This window comes from Ovis aries, chromosome 19, assembly GCF_016772045.2.
Source record: "Ovis aries strain OAR_USU_Benz2616 breed Rambouillet chromosome 19, ARS-UI_Ramb_v3.0, whole genome shotgun sequence".
In the NCBI taxonomy this organism is placed as follows: Eukaryota; Metazoa; Chordata; class Mammalia; order Artiodactyla; family Bovidae; genus Ovis; species Ovis aries.
This window is the reverse complement of record NC_056072.1, coordinates 41,723,622-41,744,208: the sequence shown is the minus strand read 5'-3', so window position 1 is coordinate 41,744,208 and position 20,587 is coordinate 41,723,622. Positions and strand designations below refer to the sequence as shown.

The 20,587-nt window shown below is 45.8% G+C and overlaps 1 protein-coding gene across 10 annotated transcripts in view; it reads right to left on the bottom strand.

The window, feature by feature from the left end:
• The window catches only part of FHIT (fragile histidine triad diadenosine triphosphatase), a 1,568,898-nt gene that overhangs the window by 29,647 nt on the left and 1,518,664 nt on the right, over positions 1-20,587 (bottom strand). For 9 of the 10 annotated variants that reach the window (XM_060402023.1, XM_042235723.1, XM_060402025.1 and 6 more), the window contains one exon: positions 1,637-1,743. In XM_060402023.1, coding sequence (XP_060258006.1) covers positions 1,642-1,743 — 102 coding nt within the window. In that variant the 3' untranslated portion in view covers positions 1,637-1,641. 10 annotated transcript variants of the gene reach the window in all.

The window sequence follows — 20,587 nt, the reverse complement described above, 5'->3', positions numbered from 1 at the left end:
TCATGGGGTCACAAAGAGTCGGACAGGCCTGAGTGACTGAACTGAACTGAAGGAATTAGAATATTAAAAAGAGGGTGGCAGGGAGAAAGACCAGGAAATGCACATTTATTTTAAACTAACTAAAACAGACTTACATCTCCAAATGAAAATACCACAACCAATGTTTTGTAGCTAAAAACCATGCTCATTAAGTGCTTGATAGAATTTTATATAATGCAATTGCTACCAATATTTGTTCACTAATTGCATTTTTAATTTGTACCTGATCTACTTCAGCTGCTTATAATATAAACACATTTACACAAGACCAGATGAAGCAGACAGTTCTAAAAGAGAAAAACAGTGTAGAGAAGAGGCTCTTTATTTGGGGTCCATAATCCCTGCAGAGATTTATTAACAGGGTTGTCAGATAAAAGACCCAGTTTAATTTGAATTTTAGATAATGAGTAATTCTTTTACTCAAAGTAGGCCCCAATACTGTTTATTAATATTGATACCTTTCAGAAGATGCCTGAACTCCTTAACATTGCATACAAACGTGAAAAGGAGATTAGCTATCGCTTTCTATCAGTCTCAAATCTGTGATCTCTCAGTAGCTAAACATCATTAATGTGAAGAGGTAATTCTCTTTCCCTGTGGCCTGATCTTCCTGACAGCCAAAGCTGAAGGGAAACAGAAAGAAAATTTACCAAACAGGAGAGGTGTGTGTGCGCTTAGTCTCTCAGTAATGTCCAGCAGTCATGTCCAACTCTTTGCGACCCCATGGCTGTAGCCCGCGAGGCTCCTCTGCCCATGGGATTCTCCAGGCCAGGATACTGGAGTGGATTGCCATGCCCTCCTCCAGGGGCTGAATCCAGGTCTCCCGCATTGCAGGCGGATTCTTGACCTTGTGAGCCTCCAGAGGAGACTTAGTGAAAGCAGAGCCTGCCTGAGCATGGCTGAGCTGGTTGTAAGCTCTAAGCTGCAAGCTTGAAACAGAAATCTGAGACTGGAGCCTAAGGGCAGTGTGACTTCCTGGGAGGGTTTGGACTTTTTTTTTTTTTCTTAATTGGGGAATAATTGCTTTACAATATTGTGATGGTTTCTGCCATACATCAACATGAATTAGTCATAGGTATACATATGGTCCCTTCCCTCGTGAACCTCCCTCCCACCGCTCTAGATTGTCACAGAGCACCTGTTACATAGCAGCTTCTCAGTAGCTATTTACACATGGGAATGCATATACTTCAATGCTACTCTCTCAATTTGTCCCACCCTCTTATGCCCCGTAGTGGGATGGCTGAGTCATATGGTAGTTTAATTCTTAGTTTTTTTAAGAGGTTTGCCTTAGAGACTATCTCCAGTTGCTTTGTAGAGACTAGACTGGAGAGGACAGGGGCCTGGGCAGGAAGGACAGGAACAGAGGGGAGACGCATAGAGAGGTGGCGTGGAAGTGAGACCCCACGGTTGGAATAAGTGCCTCCAGGGCCAGAGTCCTCCGCACTCCGGCTTTCACGTTTGTGCAGCCACCTTGGTGCCACAGGAAGTAGGCGGGGCTGCTTCCCCGCCCCCGACCCATGCTGGGCAAGGAGCCCCATTTTCCTGGGAGGCGCCAGGAGGGTCTGCGCGAAGTTGAAGTAATCTGCAGTCTTACCTGCGTCACTGAAAGTAGCCCCTCAGCGCTGCAGCCTCAGCCGCCATTTCCTCCTCTGACCGCCACAAGGCTGGGGAGTCTGTATCCTCTCTGTCGTGTTTCTCGAGCTTTGGAGAGGAAAAAAAAAAAAAAAAAAAAAGACTCCTGTGGGATCTTCCTTTGGAACAATTATTGTGGGCCATCAGAAGAGCATTTCCAAATCAGCGGGTGGGGCACCTATCTTTTCATTGTATTACTTGCCTAAGAATCCCCCTGCAATGCAGGAGACCCAGGTTCGATCCCTGGGTTGGGAAGATTCTCTGGAGAAGGGCATGGCAACCCACTCCAGTATTCTTGCCTGCAGAATCCCATGGACAGAGGAGCCTGGTGGGCTACAGTCCATGGGGTCGCAGAGAGTCGGACACGACTGAGGGACTAAGCACAATTACTTGCCGAAATCTGAAAATGGGGAAGGGTTTTGTGTAAAAACCCCACATTTCTAACTTGTGTAACACAATAACTAGATTAGGCTACGCTGGGGGCAGTTCACAGCCTTGTAATGATCCACTGAGGTTGGGAGTGGTGGTCACAGAGGGGGCATTCTGCGATTAACCAAAACCCCCACCACCTTCTCAAACTATGCTTGGCCAGGATCATCCCTTCTTTTTACTTCCCAGCCCCTGAAGACACTGCGTTGGCCACCTTCCCACGATCATTTCCCAAGCTCGTCTGTGGTTAGCCTACCTTCTCTTCAGCTTCGCCTCTCTTATATGAGCTCTGAGCAGTTTTGCTCACTGAACCAAAATGGCCCAAGCTAATTGATGATGATAATAGAAGGGCCAGGCACAATGAGTAAGAAATAAGAGTTGCTGCTGCTGTGTAGTCGCTAAGTTGTGTCTGACTCTCTTGCCACCCATGGACTGCAGCCCACCAGAGTCCTCTGTCCATTGGATGTTCCAGGCAAGAGTACTGGAGTGGGTTGCCATTTCCTACCTCAGAGGATCTTCCTAGATTCTTTACCAGTGAGTCACCTGGGAATTCTGAAGAAATAAGAGTACGTACATTAAAAGAGAATTCAAACCGGCAAATGGTAAAAAAAAAAAACCAAAACAAACAAACAAAAAAAAAACAAAAACCACTGAGGAAAGGAATTAAATAAGGAAGTATCAAAAAACACTCGCTCTTAGTCAAAAGAACCCTTTTAAAATCCTCTTCATGTACCTGTATTTATTAAAAAATATATATTTTGTGTATGTCTCAGGTTTACATAGTGAGTGAATAAAACTTCAGTTCTATCAGAGAGAGAGAGAGGGGATGCTGTCAGAATGTTCTTCATTAGAAGAGCTCAATTCCCCCTTAATCTCCTATGCAGTTTAGGTTTATTAACTAAATTTGTTATTCCTGTCTGTAGCTGTAGACACTGTAAAATGCTGAGGGTATACATTTCTCCACAGGAGGCACAATGCGGTATTTCATGGTAAGTCATCTGAGGAGACTGGGGCCAGCTATTTCACAGCACCAATGATGGCTCGTATTTATGATGCGAAGGGCTGTTTCTTCCTCTTCATGTATTATTTCCTCGTGCATCATTTCACTTCATTCTTACAATAGCCGATACACGAGGCAGGCACTACCTCGCTCCTTCAGTTCAGTTCAGTCACTCAGTCGTGTCTGACTCTTTGCGACCCCATGGACTGCAGCACGCCAGGCTTCCCTGTCCATCACCAACTCCTGGAGCTTGCTCAAACTCATGTCCATTGAGTCGGTGATGCTGACTCCTCCTTACCAGGGATGAAACTGAACTCTGAGGAAGTTCAGTCACCTACCAGAGATCACCCAGCTAGGAGCAGTCGTGTTGGGGGGTGTTCCCCACAGTTTTTGCCTTTTTAAAACCTCTCCTGAGGAAGTGCAGCGCCACCAAAAAGCCAACAGTTCTGCAGCTCCTGCCCCCTAGGTACCATGACCCAGAGGTTAGATCCTCCGACAAAGACTCTTACCGACTCGGGCAAGATGCACAATTAAAATAGCGGAGTTTGCAATCTAAGACCCCAGTCACTCCCACCCTAACCCAGAGACCCCACCCCAGCAACTTGCAGCAAATGGAGAAATGTCCCCATTGTTTCAGAGCCAACTTTGATACAGAAGGAAAAACAGTGAGGGGACCTCGATGCTGGTGGGGTGAGTTTGAGCCTAGATGAGGTTCATTAGCATATACCCCAGCCACGAATGTTTATGAGGGTCATGGATCTTCTGCTCCATATCTGGCTGCCAGCACGCTGGTTTTACACTTTGCCACATAGATTTAATTTCCCTTCGTGGAAGAAAACCACATTAAGAAGTCATTTCCTTCCTCGCAGAGGCAGAGATGACGCAATGGCTACAGGCGAGTCAAACGGGATTGCTATTTTTCTCCTCAAGAACTAATTTTCATTTTGATACTAGCTTTAGGTCGGTTATAAATCCATCTTGTAACTATTTCAGAAGGATGACAGAGAACAACGCAAAGCCCAGAGAATATGGGCTCCCCACTTCTGGTACTGCCGTCGGAAGACGGAGAAATCAAGCATTAAGTGGCCTCATCAAGGCAGATCGCACCAGATGAATCCAAATAATTTAGAGCCTGCAAATGGTAATGCCTCCTTGGTTATCAGGCTACCGTCTGTTATTGTCATATGCCTCCCAGATGGCAGCACCATGCCAATGCTTAGAAGTTGTTTATGGGAAATAGGAAATAAGTAAAACAAAAACTAATGGTATTTGCAAAGCTCTATGGTATATGGTTTTTAAAACCTAGGGGTTTCTAGTCCTAAAAGTCCCCGATGGAAGCATGTGGCTTTCTTCAGAACAGCCATGCTCAACCCTGGCTGCCCACAGGAATCACAGAGAGAACTTTAAAAACTACAGATGGTGGCTCTGCCCCAGGGGTTCAGGTTTAATTGGTCTAAGGGGGCAGCGGTGGGGACTGTTTTCAAACCTCTCAGGAAATTCTCAGGTGCACTTGCAGTCAAGAAACAGTGTGTTTGGGAGAAGTTTTTGTGCACAGATAGAACGCATATATATTACAGAAAGAATATTATACATTGGCCTTTAAGCCCATTGCTTGCGACTCAACAGTATGGCGGCTTTCCTTGGCAACCTCTGTTCTGGAACTGCCCTTTTTCTCTATCCAAGGATTGTCTGAGCCACAAGGCTCTTTTTCCAGCAACATCAGGATGCTGGTCTGGTGTGGGAGCTTTTGAATGCATGTAGAGTCTTCAGGAATAGGGAGCCTGGGAGAGGCCTGGTGGGCAAGCCTCATGTCCTGGAAGAGCTGCCTGGGTGACTTAGAAATGAATCGTGCTGTGGGTCAGAGTAAGGTTCTGTTTCCCCAAGCAGCCCAGCTGCCTGCTGGCTGGAAACCACTGCCTAGCTATCTAACAGATAAGCCCGAATCATGACTCTAAACAGCGCCTCATCCAAAGGCACTATTTGCCTCAAGTGACCTTCAGTGGTGGAGGAGGGGATGGCAACCCATTCTAGTATTCTTGAGAATCCCATGGACAGAGGAACCCGGTGGGTTATAGTTCATGGGGCTGCAAAAAGTCAGACATGACTGAGCATGCATGTACCCGTGAGCTTTAATGGAGGGGTTTCACTTCAGAAGAACTTTCCAGATTAGCTTAGACCATCCAGAGGGAAAGGCAGTGACTACTTATTCATCCACCAGATACTTATGGTGTTCTTGCAATGCCAGGGCACAGCCCTCGCATGAATGCACCTACCCAGACTCCTCTGCTGCCCTCATGCGCCACCCAGCTGAGGAAGGCAAACACCAAACAGTTACTTACGGATGAGATGGGCATTACCACCTGAGAACAGTGCTGGGAGGGGCTCGCCTAGCCTGAAAGGCTTCTGAGAAGTGACTTAGTTTCACAAGGAAAGAAACAAGACTGTTAGAATAAAGAGCGATGGTGGCAGCGGGGAGTGGTGATTACCCTAAGGAACATCCAGCAAGGGCTTTCCAAGAAGATGAGCTTAGGCCCAGACATGAACAATGAGAAGTGCGAGCTCTCTGACCTCTCTCTGCCTCAGCTTCCCCCTCCGTAAAAGTAGGGAAGAGGTCTTTATGCTGATGTGCATGACACATAGTAAGGGGTGTTGGGTGTTTGCGGCTGCTGCTACTATCATTGTAGTCGTCGTTGTTATAGGCTGGATACACTGTCCCCTGACACTGACCAGTGATCAACCCACAGAGGTTGTCTCTATGCATAAGAGTGCCTTTACTATCTTCATGGTTTTCCAGGGACCTTGATCTTTTAAACCTTAACTACTGTGTGAAAGGATTAGCAGTCATCATCAGAATTAAAACTGAGCCAACTCATCTAATGAGACATTTAGGTGTGAGAAGGAAATTCAGCCCCTTCAGTCGTGAAATACTGGCAATAACCCCTTCCTCTCAGAGTGGTTGTTAAGAAGGGAATGAAGTATTAATGGAGGCTCCTGACTGGTAAAGGTTAAGACCCTGGAGTGAAAGCATGTGGAGGTCAAATGCAGTCACAGTTACCCTGGGAAGATAGATGCCGGATTCAGCAAATAAAAGTACAGGGCATCCAGATAATTTGTTTTCAGTATAGCTCATGCACTATTTGGGACATACTGATACTAAAATATATTCAGAGTTTATCTGAAATTCAAATTTAACTGGACATCCTGTATTTTATCTGGCAGCTCATGTATTTTATCTGGCAACTCAGGGTCTCAGAGACCCCTTGGAAAGGTACACTTGGAATAGGAAATGCTTGGTTTTATTTCAGTTGTTCCCTAAACTGCCTAGCTGTGAATCCTGGAAAAGATACAGAAGACTGTCCGAGGGAAGGTCAGATTCAAGCCTAGCATTTTATGCACTCTGGGGCTTATTATTATTTTTGCATGAAATGCAGAGGAAATTACCAGCATTGTTTAAATGGCAAAGTTCATCTGTTCTCAGATGCACGGTTCACATTTTAACATCTTTGAAATCACAGCATGCCCTACCATCAATGGTCTGACATAATTTCATTGGCAATGTTTTTTTTTTCTTATTAGTACATAAAATAACAGTTTGAATTAACTTCTTTCAAATACAGCATCTTGGATTCAATGTCCTAGAGTTCCCCCTCTTGCCCCTCTGCAACGGTGCCACAGCATCAAATGATGAATACAATACCCTCAGCACCTAGGCTCCTGTAACACCTATGCCTTCCCTTATCTTTATGCAACAGTGAGACTTGAAACTTCTTTCAGAGCATGGTTCTTTGGAGGAAGGCTCATGCCAAAGTTAACAAAGTTTGCAGAAACTTGAGCCAAAGTCTTTATTCACATTCTACAGAGGGGAGTCTGTGAGGGCTATGCAAAGTGAATTCTATTTCTATACAACTTGAAAAAAGGTTCAAGAAAAAAAAAAATGTATCTGCAGTCATCCTGCTTTATCTGCCTGAAATGATTTCTGGAGAAGGTAGTGTTAACAGGATTTCTGATTGAAGTGCAGATACGTGTCAACTTTGACACTGGGCTGCTTCCTGTCCTTTAAGTGTGTTCTCCTGAGGCGTGAGGGGCAGTGATTAATTCCCTGACGTAATGCTCAAACTGCCGTGACTATTGACATCTTTATAGGTCCATAATGGAATACAGTAGGAGGAATGATTCACAATAATTTAAATGTTTTCTCAGAATTTAGAACTAATCTGTAGTAGAATGCAGAAGTGTCTTCAGAGAGCAAATAATTTAAAACCACTCCTTAAAGAAGCCAGTGGCTGAATACAAACTTGGGTGGTGGTCTAAAATTCATTAGTATCTTTCCTTGTTGTTTTCTAAAACAATATGAAGAGCAGAGAAACCATTTCTTACGGTTGGTGGTTCTGTTTAGACAGGTGTTTATATTTATATAAACCTTGCAAGGAAAATAATTTCAGTGGGAAGTAAATCTTTGCTTATTTTTTAGATCTGATTCTCTATTACTGCTTTCAGTTTAGACAACAAGCATTTCTTGACCACAAGATATATTCCAGGCACTGTTTTAGGTCTTATGAGAGTTATAAAGATGCAGGAGACAAAAATCTTTGCCTGCTGGAATCTTGCCACCCAACAGGGCAGAGAGATTCATACACATATCACTTAGTCCAAGTCAGTATGGTATAAACACTGGACCAGACGTTCTCCCATAGTGCTTCAGGATATATGAAGGAGAGAGGAATTCTTTCTGGGGTAGGGTCTACAGTTGACTCTAAAAAAAAGCAGGATTTGCCCTGGCTTCAAAGATGGTGATGGGATTCTAAGGACAAAGTTGCTTTGGGGAATGGGAATAGCTTCAGAAAATGCAGGAGGCATTGGCCAGCTCTCTTGTAACTTGTGCCCATTGCCTGCTTCCCCATCCACTTGCACTGCTCTTTACTTCCTGACAAATCCTGCCCTGGCATCCTAGCCATGCTCACCCATCTGTCAAAGCAGTTGAGAGATCATGCACTCAGTTGCCATTTTGTGAGGCCTTAGCATTCCATTGTTAAAAGATGGGACCCGCAGCCCAGTGGCCCAGTGGCCCAGAAGACGGCCTCCAGTCCTGCAGTTCAGAGCTGCACACAGGTTAGTATCCTATCAAGACAGATGTGTGTGCATGCGCATGCTAGGTTGCTTCAGTCATGTCCGACTCTGTGTGGCCCCATGGACTGTAGCCCACCAGGCTCCTCTGTCCGTGGGATTTCCCGGGCAAGAATCCTGGAGTAGTTGCCATTCCCTTCTCCAGAGGATCTTCCCAACCCAGGGATCGAACTCATGTCTCTTACATCTCCTGCATTTTCCACTGAGCGCCACCTGGGAAGCCCTACTGAGACAGGTGCTCCATTCCCAATCACCTTCCCGTCTGCCGAGTAATCTAAGTTTCTGTCGGTACCAGCTTGCCCTGAAGATGGTACCAGTGTGACTTCTACCAGAATGAGAGGTGCCATCCAGCCTCTAGCTAGAATACAAGACTGCTTTGTGTGGATCTTACTTATTTGAGGCTTATCTCCCATTTATGATGTCATCTCAAATTTCCCTTTAAAGTAAATTTAAGTTACAAATGTGTTGATTTAGACAACGTATTAGGTAAAAACGTGGGAAATATGCCATAAAACATGGCACTAACCTCGGGAGATGGTCCAGAGGTGGGAGACGTGCTCAAAATCATGAAGCCTGGGCCTTTGAGAACACGTACTGGACACATGAGGTGGCTGTGTCTACTGAGTTGCACAGAAGGCATCAGAATGCGTTTTTTAAAAAATGATAGATGCTTAGAAGTCAAATGATATCATAGTATAAGAGGTCTGAGGAGAATCAGAGCATAGTGATGTGCAGGGGTGCTGGAGCTTTGGGCAAGGGGTTTGGAGCAAGGTCTCACGCAGAGGTGATGCTTCAGCTGAGACATGAGCAATGATGCGACGTCCATGAAGCAACAGGGTGGGCAGACAGCAAGTGCAGAGCCTCGAGGGAAAAGGAAGCTTGGCATTTGGGTAACTGGCTAGAAGAGTGAGTGCAGGAGATAGCTGGTCCTTTACAGCTGGTGGGAATGGCTGGGGGGTGTGGATTTTATTTTTGGTGTGATACCAGTCACTCAGTCCTGTCCGATTCTTTGCAACGCCATGGACTGTAGCCTGCCAGGCTCCTCTGTCCATGGAGTTCTCCAGGAGAGAGTACTGGAGTGGGTTGTCATTTCCTTCTCCAGGGGATCTTCCTGACCCAGGGATCCAACCCAGGTCTCCTGCAATGCAGGTGGATTGTTTACCGTCTGTGCCACCGGGAGATCGATGAGAGGACGTTAAAGGTGTAGAAGCAGAGAAGTAAAAGCACCGGAGCACCTTTTCATCGAGAGTAGCCTGGCTGGGGCCGTGGAGGGAGACAAGCTAGCGTAGCAGCCAGAGAAGGGAAGGCGGGAGCCGGAGGAAGCGGTGAGGAGGCGGCGTGTGCAGAGTGCGCGCGCCCGGCCTCTCCCTGCACGGGGACATTGACGTTTCCCTCTGGTGCTTCCTTCCTCTGGGCACTCTGTGAGGCGCACATTGATCCTGGCTCCCCTGCTCACCGCTGCTCGGAACCAGCGCGAACATCGCTCTGATTCTGCACATCTCTCTCTAAGCATACACTCCCCGAGGTCTCCAAGAACGCTTCCCTCCCCATCCAGACGGGCTCCAGGTAACAGTGCAGATCCGGATGCTGTTTCACTCGCTCTAGCCCTCACACACATGGAGTCAGTGCGCAGACACTGAATAATCAGTGCTGGCTATTGAGCAGACCGTCACCGCTCTGGGCTTTCTTGGTGCCCAAATGAATCACCTCTTGCTTTCATTTGAGGCAAAAAAAAAAAAAAAAAAAATCGGTCTTGTGTCACCAAACTCTTACTGCCACGTGTACTTAGAACCCTGAGATCCTTCAGATATCTACTTGTGCAAAACTACGTTAATTTCATCCCTTTTGTCTCTTAATGGGAGGGATCCTGTAACTGTGGACCACACGCTAGATAACTGCAGCCACATTGCCTCTGATTCCCTCTGTTCACTGCCGAGTTTCAAAGCCTAGGTCTTTGCTCTTTCTGGAGAGAAATTCTAGTAATCGATGGAGCATTCGTCATCTGATTAGTTGCCGGAGCTTTGACTTGAGTGTTAACGTGCTTGAGTAAAAGCAAAAGTTGCTTAAGTGCTGCCAATGGGGCCAAAATGCTGAAATAAGCTATTACATTAATTAATGGCATCCTACTTTAAAGCGTATAGAGTGTTGACGTTTAAGAATTTGTAACCCCCCAAAGTATTTATGAACTAGAAAATCACAGCAGTGGAAAATAATTATGCCAAACCACTGTACTATAACAGAATCCAATTGCTTATCCAATTATACATTAAAGTATCACGTTGTCAAGCTGATTACCAAAGCAGCAAATGAGACTGCCTGCATCACACTGGCGATGGGATACCATCAACCGACTAAACTGTGAGTGGTCTTCACAGCACCCCTCGTGCCCACTAAACCTGCACTAACCAAGACAGGCAGTTCCGGTTTGCAAGAGTGCACACCCACCTACCGTCACACCGTCACTTTACTTGGCAAGACATTGCGGTTTGCAGGTTTCCATAAGAAGCTTGTTAGGAACAGCCCAGCAAAAAGCAGCTGTGGCTCCAGGCCCTATGCAGAGTTGATTTTGATGAAAGCATCAGTGGGATCACTTCCTGTCAGGGGAAGGAGCAGTGAGGCCAACCCCAGGTGGGCATCTGAGAAGGGGTGGCTGACCCAGATCTGTCGCGCTGAATCGCAGCTGGCCGCCCGTCTAGAGCTTCCTGACAATGTGACATCAGGGCCACTGAGTAACAGGACTCAGTGACGGGGCTGCAATGGAGCATGGGGGTTGCTACAGGGGGTCACTACATTTGAGAATCATCAGCTTAGACAGACTGAAGAAAGACTCTCTAAATTTCTGGAAATACTCCTTTAACCCTATTGCAAGCATGGGTGATAAAGCAGTCCAAAAGAAAGCCAAAGTCGCAGACAGAGATCAGCCTCTGAGCTGGGGTCAGGAGCCACCCGGAGGGGCCTCCTCCTGGGGGGAGTTGTCTCCCAGGGGGCACGGTTTGCAGTAAATAATCACCAAGGCCTCACCCCAAGCTCCGTGCTGTGTGCGCTTTCCTGGTTTTTTGTGAGAAGGAAATGGCCACCCACTGCAGTATTCTGGCCTGGAGAATCCCACGGACAGAGGAGCTGCTGGCAGGCTACAGTCCACGGGCTTGCGAAGAGTCAGACACGACTGAGTGCAGGAATGTAGGAAATTAGCCAAGTCACAGGGACTAGAGACGTCTATCAGTTTGATTGCCTCAGGCCTTCTGTTTCTAGAAACATGCTCACCAAGAAATGAAAAGCCCTCTATATGGGAGGTTTGTGATGAAGCAAACTGCGGAGATGGAAGCATTTATTCAAAAAGCAATTTCCTCAGCCGGTCATGTTCTATAAGTCTCCCCACCACCCCGCCCTGTGTTGAGGATATTGGTGTTTGAGCAGGAGTGTTCTCCCTTATTCCTAGAGTGATGTCAACCTGAGGTGCTCAGGATGAGGAAAGGGAAAAGGCAAGGGGTTAGTTTCTGGTTTTGTTTGAATCTCCTGAGCACTTCATTCTGTATTTGCTCCTGCTACAGTATGGCTTCTTTTTCCAAAGGCACCTTACAGAACCTTCAGCAGCGAGGTCTAGGCAAGACAACCATCCCCAAGGAGGGTGCTGAGCCAGGACACAACACACAAGCTAAGCCAACACACAACCAAAACCACACCGCCATACACACAGCCTCCGAATCCTGCTTAACACAGTGTACCCGGTGGCAGTAACTGGGACCTCAAAATAAAACCCATTCAGAGAAGCCGAGCTAGGTGAAGGGACTGTGGATCTTTCAAACACTGGAAGTTCATTTGTCTATAGAACTCATTCGATTACTCAACAAATAGTACTGTGTCTTCTACTTGCTGGCACGGTACATGGAGCCAGCACTGGTGAGCAGGCAGGGCAAGGCTGTGAGCATTCAGGAGGTTTACATTCCATGACAGTAGGCAGGCAAATAGCAAGGAATCAAAGCTGTTAGAACCATGAGTGATGGGGTGATCGAGGAAGACTGCCTGGAGGAGGTGACAGGGAGGCTGAGCGTGATCATAGATCCCCAGGAAAGGCCAGAGATGTCTGCATGGTCTCTGAACTGGCTGAAGGCCGAAGACTGAAGCCACGTATGGAAGTGCCCAAAGAGAGGGTAACAGAGGCAGGGATTGTCCCTCCCTGTGGGACCAGCCGAACAAGTGCTGGGAGAGAGAGGGGCTGGGTGACTCACTGGTCCCCTCACCCTTGTTCAGCACCTACTTCTTCTAGCCTCAGAAGAGTAGTTATCGGGTGAAGGCGCAGGAAGTTCAGATGCTGACAGGTGAAGGAGGGGTGGCCAGCCTCTCCTCTGAGCCCAGGCAGTGCCGCTTCTGCCTTGATGTCTGCTCACAGGCTCGCCCCCTCCCGTTAGCATCAGGTCTTGCTAACTGGAAACCTTCCATGGAAAAGCAGGTGAGATGGAAGTTATTTGCGTAAGTGGTGACTAGCAGGGAACAGCAAGGATGCAGGCTGACCTCGGAAACTCCTCTCCGAACGCCCAGCCTCTGTCCGGCAGAGCTGAAAGAACCCCCCTAGCACCAGCGGCCAGGCGCCCGGCCCCGAGACTGCACATTAGCAGGTGAGAGGGGACTAATGGAGAATCTACATTTCGGGGGTGCTCCCCACTCTCCTGGATCGCTCATGCTTCTTTCTCTTTATAAGACAGTTGTCTGCCGCTGTACCCTCTGAAGCTGCTCTGCACCCCTTGGAAGTCACCTACCCTCTGTGACTAAGGAACCCACTCCTTTCTCATGCAGTGGTTCCAGCGCCCTTCAAAGAACCTGGTCCGTGTGTGTTGCACAAACAAATGAGGAGCCAGCCTCCTCCAAACGCCTCTATTTCATTTAAAAACCTTCTTTAATGAAGACATAAAGCCTTGGATGTGGCTGAAATGCTAAGCCGAACAGGCATGACAACAGATCTTTGTCACAGAGGATTTCAAATGCATTAAAAAAAAAAAGAATACTTGAAAGAAATTGAGATGGGGGGCTCACTTGTTCATTTTCTACATTCTATAAGTGTCCGTAACTCAGAAATCAGCACAGACAATGGAGATATGAGGCGACTGCAAACACAAACACAGCTTCACCAGAGTGAAAAATTAAAACACAATGCCAGGCTTGGGACTACTTTGAAGTATGACTAAAAGAGATATCTTCACCCTTTTCAGGTCCTTCTTGTGTATCTCGCGATTATTTATTACTGAGCTAATCAATAGGCACCACACACATGCACATACATATACAAAACTCCTGGGCTTGGCACATACACACAGATACAGACACAGATACACACGCACGCACGCAGAGATACACACAGACACACACACGCACACAGAGACACACAGAGATAGACACACACACAGAGATACACAGAGAGACACACACACAGAGAGACACACAGATACACACACAGAGACACACACACAGAGATACACAGATACACACACAGAGACACACAGAGACACACACACACATACACACAGAGACACACAGAGACACACACAGCGATACACACACAGATACACACACAGATACACACACAGAGACACACACAGATACACACAGAGACACAGAGATACACACACAGAGACACACACACAGAGACACACACAGAGACACACACAGATACACACAGATATACACACAGAGACACACACACAGAGACACATACACATACACACACAGAGACACACACACAGAGAGACACATACACACACAGACACACACACAGATACACACAGATACACAGAGACACACACACAGAGACACACAGAGATATACACACACAGAGACACACACATACACACACACAGAGACACACACAGAGACACATACACATACATGCAGACACATACACACACACACACAGAGACACACACAGATACACACAGATACACAGAGACACACAGAGACACACACAGAGACACACACACAGACACACACACACAGACACACAGATACACACAGAGACACACAGAGATACACACACACAGATATGCACACACATACACACACAGAGAGAGACACAGAGACACACACACACAGATACACACAGAGATACACACACAGATACACACACACACGACCTAATTTTAAAATATTAGTATCTTTGATGTTCCCATTAAAGCTGAAAATATTATTGTTGGGAGTTATAACTTTATGTGTTAAAAAAAACATAAAAATCTTTCAAGAGTCCTAATCTTTTAATTAATCTCACCTCAGTACTGCTCAAGGGTTTAAAGGAATTTATTTGGTTGGTTTTAAATGATAAAAGATCAAAATGCTTTAAAATAGCATCTTATACTTTCAGGTTATCTATTTAAAGGTCCAGAAACAAATATTTGAAAACAGCCTGATGCTAGAATCAGGGTTTGAAACACATTTTAAAGCTCTCCAGTCTGCACGCCCATGTGACACCCCTTCAGCCACATTGAGTCCCAGGGGCGGGCATGCCCGGGCTGCATGTTCCGGGGATGGACAGCTTACTGCTCCTCTGACAGTCTGATCCCTCTTGACCAGGTGCGCTAGGAGCCCATTCTTCCTCAGCTTGAGTCTAAACCTCCCTCCCTGCAACGTCTACTCGTGAGTCCTAACTTCAGCTCTTAGAATCACACCACACAAGATCAAGTTACCGTACAGATATTACTTCTAAGTACTGACGACTTAGAGCTATACCTAAATCTGGCAATATGGTGGACGGGAGAGGATATAAACCTTCAGGAGGGCTCCAGCATTACCAGTGAGAGAACAGATCAGAGCAACATCTTTGGAAAACCGTTTGCCATTGTCTCCGAAAGTTGACATCCATGATTCCCCAAAATCCAGCAATACCATGTACCCACGTGTGTACTTGAGAGAAATTCTTGCCCACATACATAAGAGTCTTCCAGGTAGCTCTGATCAAAACAGTGAAAGCCTGGACATGACCACTGCCATTCAGAAAGTATGTGAATAAAATTTGATAGACTCATGTGATGGAATATTGCTCAGTGATCAAAATAACTGCTGAATAGAGACAACTAGCCCATAGGGACTAAGCTTCATAACATACTATTAAGGAACAAAGGTAATTTGCCAAAGATAAGACGCAGTATGATACTTTTTTAATAAACTTAAAAGTATTTAAAAGTATAAAAGTATATTAAAGTTGTCCTTTAGGAATGCAGAGAGATGCCTAAAACGATGTGATAAGAAGTGAAGGGGTGCGACCACATGATTCAGGGTGATGGACAGATTAGTGTAGGAGAGCAAGTATGGGGTATAGATCTATCACGCAGTTAGATGAAGGACGTGGCAGATATTGACAGTGGAATGCTGTTCAGTAATAAAAAAAAGAACAAAATAATACCAATTTGCAGCAATGTGGATGGATCTAGAGATTGTCGTACTAAATGAAGAATGACAAAGACAAATACGATGTCGCTTATATGTGGAATCTAAAAAAATGGTACAAATTAACTTATTTACAAAATAGAAATAGAGTCTATTGGTTTTCCCTACTTTCTTCAATTGAAGTCTGAATTTGGCAACAAGGAGTTCATGATCTGAGCCACAGTCAGCTACCGGTCTTATTTTTGCTGACTGTATAGAGCTTTTCCATCTTTGGCTGCAAAGAATATAATCAGTCTGATTTTGGTGTTGACCGTCTGGTGATGTCCATGTGTAGCGTCTTCTCTTGTGTTGTTGGAAGAGGGTGTTTGCTATGACCAGTGCGTTCTCTTGGCAGAACTCTATTAGCCTTTGTCCTGCTTCATTCCGTATTCCAAGGCCAAATTTGCCTGTTACTCCAGGTGTTTCTTGACTTCCTACTTTTGCATTCCAGTCCCCTATAATGAAAACCATACAGGTATGACCTAAATCAAATCCCTTATGATTATACAGTGGAAGTGAGAAATAGATTTAAAGGACTAGATCTGATAGACAGAGTGGCTGATGAACTATGGACAGAGGTTTGTGACATTGTACAAGAGACAGGGATCAAGACCATCCCCATGGAAAAGAAATGCAAAAAAGCAAAATGGCTGCCTGAGGAGGGCTTACAAATAGCTGTGAGTAGAAGAGAAGTGAAAAGCAAAGGAGAAAAGGAAAGTTATAAGCATCTGAATGCAGAGTTCCAAAGAATAGCAAGGATAGATAAGAAAGCCTTCCTCAGTGATCAATGCAAAGAAATAGAGGAAAACAACAGAATGGCAAAGACTAGAGATCTCCTCAAGAAAATTAGACACATCATGGGAACATTTCATGCAAAGATGGGCTTGATAAAGGACAGAAATTGTATGGACCTAACAGAAGCAGAAGATATTAAGAAGAGGTGGCAAGAATACACAGAAAACTGTACAAAAAGATCTTCACGACCTAGATAATCATGATGGTGTGATCACTCACCTAGAGCCAGACATCTTGGAATGCGAAGTCAAGTGGGCCTTAGAAAGCATCACTATGAACAAAGCTAGTGGAGGTGATGGAATTCCAGTTGAGCTGTTTCAATCCTGAAAGATGATGCTGTAAAAGTGCTGCACTCAATATGCCAGCACATTTGGAAGACTCAGCAGTGGCCCCAGGACTGGAAAAGGTCAGTTTTCATTCCAATCCCAAAGAAAGGCAATGCCAAAGAATGCTCAAACTACCGCACAATTGCACTCATCTCACATGCTAGTAAAGTAATGCTCAAAATTCTCCAAGCCAGGCTTCAGCAATACATGAACCATGAACTTCCAGATGTTCAAGCTGGTTTTAGAAAAGGCAGAGGGACCAGAGATTAAATTGCCAACATCCATTGGATCATGGAAAAAGCAAGAGAGTTCCGGAAAAACATCTATTTCTGCTTTATTGACTATGCCAAAGCCTATGACATTTTGGATCACAATAAACTGTGGAAAATTCTGAAAGAGATGGGAATACCAGACCACCGGACTTGCCTCCTGAGAAACCTATATGCAGGTCAGGAAGCAATAGTTAGAACTGGACAGGGAACAACAGACTGATTCCAAATAGGAAAAGGAATACGTCAAGGCTGTATATCGTCACCCTGCCTATTTAACTTATATGCAGAGTACATCATGAGAAACGCTGGGCTGGAAGAAGCACAAGCTGGAATCAAGATTGCCAGGAGAAATATCCATAACCTCAGATATGCAGATGACACCACCCTTATGGCAGAAAGTGAAGAGGAACTAAAAAGCCTCTTGATGAAAGTGAAAGTGGAGAGTGAAAAAGTTGGCTTAAAGCTCAACATTCAGAAAATGAAGATCAAGGTCCCATCACTTCATGGGAAACAGATGGGGAAACAGTGGAAATAGTGTCAAACTTTATTTTCTGGGCTCTAAAATCACTGCAGATGGTGACTGCAGCCATGAACTTAAAAGGTGCTTACTCCTTGGAAGTAAGGAGTATGACCAACCTAGATAGTATATTCAAAAGCAGAGACATTACTTTGCCAACAAAGGTCCATCTGGTCAAGGTTATGATTTTTCCAGTGGTCATGTATGGATGTGAGAGTTCGACGGTGAAGAAAGCTGAGCACCAAAGAATTGATGCTTCTGAACTGTGGTGTTGGAGAAGACTCTTGAGAGTCCCTTGGACTGCAAGGAGATCCAACCAGTCCATTCTAAAGGAGATCAGTCCTGGGTGTTCATTGGAAGGACTGATGTTAAAGCTGAAACTCCAATACTTTGGTCACCTCATGCGAAGAGTTGACTCATTGGAAAAGACTCTGATGCTGGGAGGGATTGGGGGCAGGAGGAGAAGGGGACGACCGAGGATGAGATAGCTGGATGGCATCACCAACTCGATGGACATGAGTCTGAGTGAACTCCAGGAGTTGGTGATGGACAGGGAGGCCTGGCATGCTGTGATTCATGGGGTCGCAAAGTTGGACATGACAGAGCAACTGAACTGAACCGAATGGGGGAAAAGTTAGTGAAAGTTAAGTTGCTCAGTCATATCCGACTCTTTGCAACCCCATGGACTGTAGCCCACCAAGCTCCTCTGTCCATGGGATTCTCCAGGCAAGAATACTGGAGTGGGCTGCCATTTCCTTCTCCAGGGATCTTCCCGACCCAGGGATCGAACCCAGGTCTCCTGCATTGCAGGCAGACACTTTAAACTGAATGGGAGAGGTCAGGGATAAATTGGGAAACTGGAATTGATGTAAACACTACTATATATAAAATAGATAACTAATAAGAACCTAGTGTACAGCATAGGGAATTCTTACTAAGCGTTCTGTAATGACCTATATGGGAACAGAGTCTAAAAAAGAGTGGATATATGTGTAAGTGATGCACTTTGCTATACACCTGAAACTCACATAACATTGTAAATCAAGAATACCCCAACTGAAAAAACAAATAATGTATGCCTCAAATGCTGTGCTGCCTTTTACTGCATCACAGGCCAGAAGCAACCAAAACGTCCACAGGCAGATGAATGGATAAAGAAGGTACAGTACATAGATACACAATGGCATATGACTCAGCTATAAAAGAGCATGAAATAATGCCTTTGCCAGCAACATGCATAGACCTGGCGATAATCATCATAATTGCAGGAAGTCAGATAGAGAAAGACAAATCGCCTAGGATATCACTTAGGGGTCGAACAGAAAAATCGGTATCAATGAACTCATCTACAAAACAGAAACAGACTCATAGACTTAGAAAGGTAACTTCTGGACACCAAAGGGGAACAGTGGGGTGGAGGGAGGGATAAGTTAGGAGGTCAGGTTTACCATATTCACAGTAACACATGTCCAAGAGATAATCCGCAAGGACCTACTGGATAGCACAGGGCTCTCTACTCAGCAGTCTGTAATAACCCATGTGGGGAAAGAGTCTGACATGTATCTGTATCACTGAACCAGGTTGCTGAATACCCGAAATGCACTCCCCTTAGTAAATCAACTCTAGTCAAGTATAAGATAAATATTAAATTTAAAAATAAAAGAAAGGCCAACAATATTCCCCTCAGACCTGGGTGACCTGGGCTGCTTGCCCATCCCTGGAGCCTGAGCAGCCTTGGGTGCTAACGTGGGCTGAGGGAGGTGGGGAGGATGTGCCAGAAAAGGAGCACCCCCCTTGGACCTGGACTAATTGGTCCCCCGTGGATGGGACCCCAGTCTCCAAATCCAGGCGGGCCCTCCTGGAGCTCACCCAAGCCTAGGGCACCCAAACAACAGTGGGCCTGCTGGGCAGGAAGAGCTTTGGCATGGTCTCTGGTCTCCAAGTCTCCTGGGGGTGGGGTTCCCACTGGCAGTCTCCTTCCAAAGAGTTTCCCCACCTAAGTACCACAGAAGCCTCAGCAGGGCAGTTTAGGGAGGACTTGGGATTTCTCTGGGGTGCAGGGGAAGGGCAAGACAGCATTAGATACAAGCCCTGGCACATTCCACTCTCTTCTACAATGCTGCAAGAGGACTTTGTCTGGGGCTCCAGTGCCTAAGGAACCCAAGTAGGGTATGAAAAGGGCTGCCCCCTTGTGGACATTTCCTATAATAACAACTTGAAAACGGGTGAAAGTCAAAGTGTTAGTAGCTCAGTGTGTCTGACTCTGCGATCCCATGGATCATGGACCATGGACCATAGACCGCTAGGCTCCTCTGTCCATGAAATTCTCCAGGCAAGAATACTGGAGTGTGTTGCCATGCCCTTTTCCAGGGGATCTTCCCGACCCAGAGATTGAAGCCCGGTCTCTTGCATTGTAGGCTGATTCTTTACTGATGAGCCACGAGGTAATCCCCCAGTAATCAAAAAGCAATTCAAAAGAGGACTGACCTTCAAGAGGCCAATCTCAAGAGGTCAATTTAACTCACACTGTTGGTTTTTTTTCTTTTTGTTCTTGGAGACACGTGAAAAGATGTTTCACATCGCTAAATGTTAGAGAACTGCAAATCGAACACACACCGTTCAGAACGGCCATTCTCCAAAGGACTACAGACAGTAAAAGTGGGAGAGGGTGTGGAACAAAGGGAATCCTCCTACTCTGTTTTTGGGAATGTAAATTGGTAACAGCCACGACGGAGAACACTAGGGAGCTTTGTTAAAATTTAAAAACTGAGCTACTACAGGATCTGGCATTCTCACCCCTGGGCCTCTACATGGAGAAACTGTGCTTCTAAAAGGCACAGGCACCCCGATGTTCAGGGCAGCACTAGCTACATTAGCCAAGGCTTGGGCGCAGCCAAAGTGTCCATCAGCAGACGGATAAAGACCATGTGGTGTACACACACACACACACACACACACACACACACACACACACACACGCTGCCTATTCTTTATCCTGTCGTATATATACACCGCATCTTCTTTATTCATTTGCCAGGAC